Source organism: Ciona robusta, chromosome 3 (assembly GCF_009617815.1).
Source record: "Ciona robusta chromosome 3, ASM961781v2".
In the NCBI taxonomy this organism is placed as follows: Eukaryota; Metazoa; Chordata; class Ascidiacea; order Phlebobranchia; family Cionidae; genus Ciona; species Ciona robusta.
In genome coordinates this window covers 10073904-10082429 of record NC_143237.1, presented here as the reverse complement: position 1 = coordinate 10082429, position 8526 = coordinate 10073904, and the positions used below count along the sequence as shown (strand labels likewise).

The window sequence follows — 8526 nt, the reverse complement described above, 5'->3', positions numbered from 1 at the left end:
GGTGTATGAATACACCATGTGTGTCTGGTGTTTAAGAAGACACCGTGTTATAACTCAAGTAGACTGAAACAGCTTCTCATGTAGTGAAGTGGTGAAGATAATATTCCGCAAGAAGTTGGAGCCTTTGTATGAGAAATATGATAAGAAGAAATTAGAATAAAAGCAAGCTATGTGGGGGGTCTTAGGTACAGGCACTAGTGACAGTGAATTGTAATGGAGACACCAAATGTAAAAATGCAGAAAGAGTTGTTGCCCAAAATAATCAGGACCAGGTACATTATCTATTTTTGACACAATTTACGAAGCCTCAATCCTAGCCAGTAGCACGTATTGTAAACCATACAATATTTAGCACTAAGCCTCTAACATCCCTTATCATATTATCAAGTGTATATAAACTGCCGCATCTAGATGATAGCACTCAAAATTGTTTCAAGTAATTTATCAACATTCCAGACCTTTAGTGTGACTGATTGTAAAACCCTACCCTTGAAATTACTTCTTACAAACCAATCTTGCAGATTTAATTAAATATCAAACCCTTGATTGTGTTTTATTTCAGAAATATTCCTTACTATACACAAGTGCAGAACCCAGGTGAATATATCAAGGGTGACGTGAACCACACCTGGTATATAAGGATATATATATGAGGGCAACGATAAAGGTGATATGCCACTCTAGCTTTGGAAACAAAAGTAATATTATATGATTCTGCACTTAAGTTTTAATATCAGTTGTTTCATTAGCAACAAAATGTAGAAAATAGATTGTAAAAATTCCCTGCCCGTAAGATTTACCAGTTTGCCTCAAAATCCTTGCGAATTTTGTTAAAAAATTCGCATACATCTTATTAGTACTACTTAGTGCAAAACCAAATATTTCACATAAAAAATATCCTTGGCAAAAAAATCAAACGTTATCACTTTTTTGTAGCAGCAAAACATTAAAAAATCAGGTCAATATTGATAACCAATGTAAAAAATGCCCTGCGAGAATGGTTTTCCCCAAAAAGTTTGGAAGAAAAAATCTACGCACATGTTATTACTACTACTGTAATAAATTTAGCGCAAAACCGAATATTTTACATCAAAAATATCCTCCACGCAAAGAAACAAGTTTTCCAATCCAACACAGATACACCACTGCTGATGTATGAGACGAAACATCCAAGTATGACATCATAATGATCATTGTTCCTCATCCCCCTCATCGGAGGACCCACTTCCAAATATTTCTTCTTCTTCTTTATTGTCCTCTGCTTGATCCTCATCGGAGCTGGAAGCATCTTCCGATTCATCAGGGTTGCCCGTCTCTTCAGCTGAAAGATCAAATGATGTTGGGAGTTATCGCAAGTAAAACAAACAAGGTGTGTTATGGCAATGATATGAACACTCACACCCCACCTTACTATACATAATACATCAGTAACTATCTTTTCCTAAACTTTGTGTAAATCAAATGACTTAGACAATTTATAGATGTTGGGAATTATCGCGAGCAAAATAAAAGGTGTGTATTTGTATTATAGCAATGAAATAAATATGAATATTGTTTACAAAATCACATTTAAATATATATCAATAACTATTTCCTAGACCTTTTCATACAACATTTTTTTACTGTGTTATAGAAGTGAAATTACCTCCCACCTTACTATATATCAATAACTACCTCCTAAAGTTATTGTAAATCAAACAGGATATAGACAACCTACAAGTGGTGGGGTTCATGATATGCAAAATCAAAGTGTGTTATGGCAGGGAATGAATAAGAACCTTTACATTACCACTTCTATATGTGTTTTATATATCGTTAAATATCTTTACTTCTTTTTGTAACAAGTCACATATCATTCACTCTAACTATTTACCAACTTTTATCATTTTCTATAAGGAGTGAAATTTAAACCAGGAAACATCAAACTACGCTCATAGAAATCTTACCCGATGATTCATCTTTTTCTTCTGCATCTTCATCACCAGATGGAGCAGTTTCATCTTTTTCCTCCCCATCCCCTCCTTCTTCTTCTTCAACCTGGAAAAAAATCCAAGATAAGAAAAACCTAGTTTATATTTTTTTAACTATGAGAAAAATTTAATTAAATTTTTTAACAAGAATTTTAGTTTAGTTTAGTTGATCATGAATTATAAACAGAATCAAATTTTATCCATTTTATACCAACCATTCAACCCATCCTGCTACTCTCGTGATGAAATTTTCCTAAAAATGTGAGATTTGCCAAAAAAATACCAAATATAAAAAAAACTTTAAAAAAATAAAAATCTAAATATAACGAGTTAGGATTCAGAAAAAAAAGATGACGAAAAGATAAAATGATCCTAACCTCTTCCTCTTCTTCTTCTTCCTCAGCTTCGAGAGGTTCGAGTTGAACACGTCGCATCTCCTGTGCCGCAACCTCCTGGTCGTTGAGCATCCTGTGTCGAACAGCAAGCACGGCATCGGTAGCAGCCTGGATACCTCCCCCACCTTTCGCACGTCGCTTGCTTAGTCGAACTCTGTGAGGTAACAATCGGGTTTACGCGAAAATAAATGTGGATTATGTTGATAGAAGTCGGACTCTGCGAGGTAATGGTTTGAACAAATGTTATGGGTTGAACTTTATGTGGGAAAGGTTCCTCAGCGTGGCAGGCCATTGGTTTTATGGTCTAGGCGTTGGCCTATAACCCTATCAGGATTTTCTTACTGTAACTACTAACACACTGTTTTAAACTTTATAGAAAAATGAACTTTTTCTTTCCATGCTAAATGTGCAGAAAGAATGGGTTTAACATAATATTTAACTTTTTTTAAATCATGTTGTTTTTAATCATAAAACATTACTCTATAATTTAAAGAAAAAAAAAGCTTAAACCCCAAACAAGTCACTTCGTTGTGCTGAGTTTTTGTTTGATACGGATGTAGCAACATCTAATCATTAGGCCATATTTGTGCCAGACTTTCACGTGATATATCATACTTACCTTGTTTCTAGTTCATTATAATAAACACCTTCCTCTCTAAATATGAAATAATAATTCTCCTCGTATCCTTTGGAAGCTTTGTTCTTCACATTCCAATTGTATTCGCGAGCTAATCTGGAATATAGGGTAGCAAAATAAAGTTATGTATAAAAAAACACATTTATTCTAAAAAATTCTACAGCTGTACTCCTATTCTATTTTATTAATGCCTGTTGTTAAGTCAGTCACCACTATAGTGTATTTTGCATGTTAAAGTAGCTCTAATAATAAGTTTTAACCCAAAGTACCTGTAATCATAAGTTTCCTCTGGTTCAAAATCGACTCCTTCTTCAACATCTCGTTTCCTCTTCTGACGAGTAGACGGTGTTGGGAGGAAGTAAGCAACGAATTGATCGCCTTCCTCATCAACCATTCCTCTGTGGAGGAAGATGTTAGGACCTTGTGCTCGCTGTCGAGTCGTGTCGAAATATAGCCATATATGGTGTGTTCATACACCTTATGTTCACTATCGAGTTATTTATAACATGGGTGTCTTCTTATACACCAGACACAGATGGTGTATTCATACACCTCATGCTCACTGTCGAGTTATAACATGGGTATCTTCTTATACACCAGACACAGATGGTGTATTCATATACCTCATGCTCACTGTCAAGCTATAACACAGGTGTCTTCTTATACACCAGACACACAAGGTGTATATATACACCTCATGCTCACTGTCAAGTTATAACGTGGGTGTCTTCTTATACACCAGACACACATGGTGTATTCATACACCTCATGCTCGCTGTCAAGTTATAACATGGGTGTCTTCTTATACGTCAGACACACATGGTGTATTCATACACCTCATGCTCACTGTCAAGTTATAACATGGGTGTCTTCTTATACACCAGATACACATTCACATTCATGCCACAACCATCACAATTATGATATTTAATGATATACAATCACATAAGCTCACCTAATCATGGCTTGTGACATTTCTTCAAGTTGTTCAGCAGCTGGTTTGCCTTGCACTGAAGGGTCGGTGTCAAAGATAACTTGCGCGCTTGGATGTTGCCACATCTGGAATATAACTTGTGTTATTCTATATTTGGGTCTATAGTGAAACCTAGGCTTGGGATGTAGGTGTATTACCCCATTTTCCCAATACACACTTTTGATCCCAGGTTATAGACACTTAATAATAGAGATTCTGTTCTATAAAGGTGAGGTCTTCAGTGAGGCACACCTGAGACCTGGGATGTAGGTCTACTATTACCCCAACACCGAGGGTGCTACCATATAGACCCAATGAGGCAGTTTCTAGACTCAATATTACAGATTGTATTTTATAAAGTTGAATACATATACTGACCTTCATATCTGGATATATAGGCAACACATCCACAGGGAACACGTTAGGTTTGCTGTAATGTTTCGTGATTTCTTTTTTCGAGTCTTCGAAAGTTTTTTGAATGGCAGCAATTTGTCCGTCTCTGTCTTTATAAAGATCGTCCTGTTTGAAAATTTCTTTGGCACCGGCTCCAATCCTGGAGTGAAATGAAGTTGTGTTACATTTTTCAAAAACAATCATCCACAAAGTAACATACATGGTATAACTCGTAAGTTGGCACGAGGTGTAAGAAATAGGACACCCATGTTATAACAACTGTCGCTTTCTGGCCAGTTGAGGTAAGTTACATTAATTCATTTTTATGCATTACAAGCTATGCTGTTTTATGGCCCTGTTTTAGAAACAAGTACCACCTTTTAACCCCTGCTCTAGTAATATCTGTTATTTTATATTATCCTAGATTTGTTACAACTTATTTATGTAAGTTATAATAAAAAACAAAGCCATGACTCTCAGTACACAAATTAGGAAAACTTAATCTAAGGCATACAGCAAAAAAAAATTGGTTTTGAGAAAAAAAAAAGTATTAAAATGAATTAAAAAAATTATTTAATAAATACCTGGTTTCCACATTGGTTGATTTCACTCCATATCTGTTGAATTCCTGTGAGATATATTCACTTCTTCTTAACCAAGATACATTTAAACTGTGTTGCTTTGACCTAGAAATATTTAAAAGATAAAAAAATAAATATCGGTGAAAATATATAAAAGAATAAAAACATGAACATCATGACTAAAGGACTAGGCACAATATGCAACTATTTCTCGTCCACAAAAACACACAGAGACTAATATACCCTTAAAGACCTGAAAACACAAAACCAAGTGTTTGGTTTAAAACCACAATATTACAGATATCTACAAACACTCAACTTACCGTTTAGTGTCTTGTGGGGCGGGTAAATCATCTTCAAGTAAAGCTTCATCTGCCGGGTGAATCCATGTGTTGGGGTTCACCTGTAAATTATATAAGTGATGTGTGAATGATATTATGTCAACTGGATATCACTAAGAGTAAAATTTGTTGACTGGATAGTGGATATCACTTTCTCTTATTTATTCTTTTGTGGCACAGCGATTTAGAAATACTAACGTTAAAGTATATTTTTATAAAATATGTGACATTCTGGCCAACAGTGGTATTAGCCGCTGCAATGGTTTAATCAGTTGCACAACTTTAGTTGCATTTTACCAACAGTTTAATCTATTTTGAACAGATAGTTTTACAAAGTGTTAACAAAACAATAACCTTAAACTACACCACTCATTATATGTATTTATCTTAGATTACTATACTTTTACCACAGTTTAATCAAGCAAAACAATATTAGAAACTTTACTGCAATTACTTTATAAGTATCAGGGTTAATGAGGTCAATGACGACACCCAAGTCATGGTCGGTGTGAAGCTCGGTCTTATGTTGTTTCTCAAGTGATGTAGGCTTGTAATCGACAAATCTGGAGAAACAATGTTATGTGTGAGTGATGTAACAGCTTCAGCAACTCGACTGTAGGCATGGGAGTGACAACCATGAATAAATAAAAAAAGCTTCCACCCAAACACCTATATCAAAATGCAGATGAAACTGTCTATAAAAAAGGCATCTTTGAAAAGCCAATTTTTGCGAGCCAAATTAAATTGTGTGTCTCACGCTTTGTAAACATTTATGCAGGAAAAATCCGTTTTGCCCGATATTAAAACAAACTCTACAACCGCAACCACAAAGATACTGGGATATAACGCTAACCTGTTGGCATCGAACGGATATCTTATAAACTTTGGATCAAACGGAATATCTGGAAGTGTGTTGCAATATTTGACTCTCGTTACCAATCCACTTCCTCTTTCTATTGAACCTCGTGTTCTGCATTGTTAACAAACAATCACAATTGTGATAGAATATACAAACTGTCACTGAATAATATAAAATAAACAAATATCATATTATTTGAAACAACAGAGAGTATAACCAGCAAAACTACAGTCTTTATAAATTGCCAAAAAGCAAGAGGTAATCTTTAACAATGTTTCAAATAAACGCAAAGAAGTGTTACAACAAACCTATAGGAAATATACATACAGAACTGACAGGTGAAAAACGATAGTGATTTATGGAGCTTTGGGCAAGACAAATAGTGGATTAAGAACGAAAATAATAAGGAAAATAACTTGTACTTACCTTCCTTTACTGCTGCTACTGGAATTTTGTACAGTTGGTGCCATAAGTGTATTATAAACGTAACGAATCACTTTCAAAATTATTCTATTCTCTGTATACAAAATTTACAGAGGTGTGGGGATGTCCCGAAACAGAAACTAGAGTGGGGATGTTTTTATAGATATGATATAGTTTATAATATCAGGGTTGGGGACTTATTTTCTTAAATTATTATTATAGTTTTATAAATAGGTAATTAACATTTATTTGTATTAACTCCAGTTTGCATTTAGTCTGTTAAAATTAACGTTTAACTTCCGTTTATAACTGTCTAGTCTAGACAAATACACTCTGGTTTTACTTAAAAAACTAATTTTGTAAAATAATAAACTTTTTAAAATTAAAGAAACCAAGAAAATAGATTTTATGTCAAAACAAAGAGATTTGGTTTTAGTTTCTTTGGTCAAAACAAGCATTTTTTTACCCAGTCGCAAAAAAACGTGACATCATGTTGTGTAATCGCTACGTCATTAGTGGGCTCGTGGTTTCGTCATCGTTACACAGAAAAGACGGCGGGGTTACTTGTGTTGCCTTTCTCTCGCCGTTTTCTGTTAATATATTAAGTTTTAATTCGGTATTACGGCAAAATACAATGTAATGTAATACAGATAGGGTTCAGGCAATATGTGTTTTGTGATAAGAGTGTTAGGTAAAAGTCTTCTTTTAAATTCTCGCAAGATAATGTTTTTATATAAAAGTGCATGTATAACCTTTCTACTTTTGCTTGCGTTTAAAAATTTCTTAGATATATATAACCTCTATTAGATATTGCATGTTTGTGAAACAATCGTTTTATTGCATATTTTTCAGGATTGCTTCAAGTCTTTTGTTTTGAATTTAAATAACTGATAAATGATATGTGTTGTTTTTTCCACATGCAAAAAAGTTCTATGCTATTCTCTAACGATCTAACGTATTGTCTTTTTGTAATGGTCTCTAATTTTTCGCCATAGTTTCAGTAGGAGTAGGCTATACCACAGCTTTGATTACTCATAGTCATACCAGTATATTACTTCTGACAACTAATAAAATTAATTTTAATTAACAGGTTCAAACAAATCAAGGTAGTCATAGAAATATAAAAAATGTCGGGTACGTTGGTATTGGTTGGTCTCGGACTCGCTGGCTCCGCCCTAGTGGCGAGAACGATCCTCCGATCTTCAGGTCCGATGGCGAAGAAGATGGAGCAAAGTTTCACCCAACTCGGAAAGTTAGATTATAAATATTATCGTGGAGGATTTGAGCCGAAGATGACGAAGAGAGAAGCGAGTTTGATCCTCGGAGTCGGGCAGAGCGCAAATAAGAAGAAGTATCGCGAAGCTCACAGAAGGATTATGTTGCTAAACCATCCTGATAAGGGAGGTTCTCCTTACTTAGCTGCGAAGATAAATCAAGCCAAGGACATGATGGAGGGGTCGTTGAAATTATGATGTCATAATGTGGACATTGTTCAGTTTGTGTTGTAAGCATAGCCACTGTGACATAGAAAGTTGGTTGGAAGTTTTTGGATTTACAAACAGCATAACTTGGTGTTGGCTTGTAGCATCTGCATTTAATTACAAAATGGTATAATCATAAATATGAACACATTTAATAAAGCTTTCTTAGCACATTGTAACAGTTATTGGTTATAAATGTAGCAGTTCTTTAATATTAAATATGTTCTTTAAAGTGCAAAGCCAAAATCTTTAATTAACATTTTTGTGTTTAAAAAATTGTAACAAACATTTCAGCTTTTTTAAAACCAATGTAGAGATTCAGACTGGTGTTTGTGGCTGTAAAACCAAACCGAACCAATGTACAAGCTTTTCTTGTTAATTGTCAAATAATTTTTCAGAAACAGCGCACATGTTTACTGACATTATTTTACATTTCCGTTTACAGACCAAAACACTTTATTTTTCGTAGGAAT

The 8526-nt window shown here is 34.4% G+C and overlaps 2 protein-coding genes across 4 annotated transcripts; one reads left to right on the top strand and one right to left on the bottom strand.

The window, feature by feature from the left end:
• Positions 1 to 510: 510 nt before the first annotated feature.
• LOC149739265 (RNA polymerase II-associated factor 1 homolog) lies at positions 511 to 6736 on the bottom strand. Of its 3 annotated transcripts, none has more exons than XM_089873990.1 (12): positions 6576 to 6736; positions 6144 to 6260; positions 5745 to 5853; positions 5273 to 5352; positions 4953 to 5054; positions 4354 to 4528; positions 3958 to 4061; positions 3272 to 3400; positions 2985 to 3098; positions 2348 to 2519; positions 1947 to 2037; positions 511 to 1321 (listed from the first exon to the last, which is right to left on the bottom strand). In XM_089873990.1, the coding sequence occupies exons 1-12, from the start codon at positions 6617 to 6619 to the stop codon at positions 1191 to 1193; spliced, it is 1368 nt and encodes a 455-aa protein (XP_089730116.1). In that variant the 5' UTR covers positions 6620 to 6736; the 3' UTR covers positions 511 to 1190. The 3 variants fall into 3 exon arrangements, with proteins under 3 accessions (XP_089730116.1, XP_089730117.1, XP_089730118.1); XM_089873991.1 differs by having other exon boundaries at positions 1947 to 2039; positions 2356 to 2519; XM_089873992.1 differs by having other exon boundaries at positions 1947 to 2039; positions 2359 to 2519.
• Positions 6737 to 7126: 390 nt separating this feature from the next.
• On the top strand, positions 7127 to 8505 carry LOC149739264 (mitochondrial import inner membrane translocase subunit TIM14-like). The gene has a single exon (XM_089874003.1). It carries the CDS (start codon positions 7700 to 7702, stop codon positions 8042 to 8044), a length of 345 nt encoding a protein of 114 aa, XP_089730129.1. The 5' UTR covers positions 7127 to 7699; the 3' UTR covers positions 8045 to 8505.
• The last annotated feature ends 21 nt before the right edge of the window (positions 8506 to 8526 follow it).

Coding starts and splice junctions, on each gene's coding strand:
- LOC149739265 (XM_089873990.1), bottom strand. CDS start 6,619: ATGGCACCAACTGTACAAAATTCCAGTAGCAGCAGTAAAGGAAG. Junction 5,055..5,272: donor GCCCCACAAGACACTAAACG/GTAAGTTGAGTG, acceptor AAATATTTCTAG/GTCAAAGCAACACAGTTTAA. Junction 3,099..3,271: donor GAGGAAACTTATGATTACAG/GTACTTTGGGTT, acceptor CCTATATTCCAG/ATTAGCTCGCGAATACAATT.
- LOC149739264 (XM_089874003.1), top strand. CDS start 7,700: ATGTCGGGTACGTTGGTATTGGTTGGTCTCGGACTCGCTGGCTCCGCC.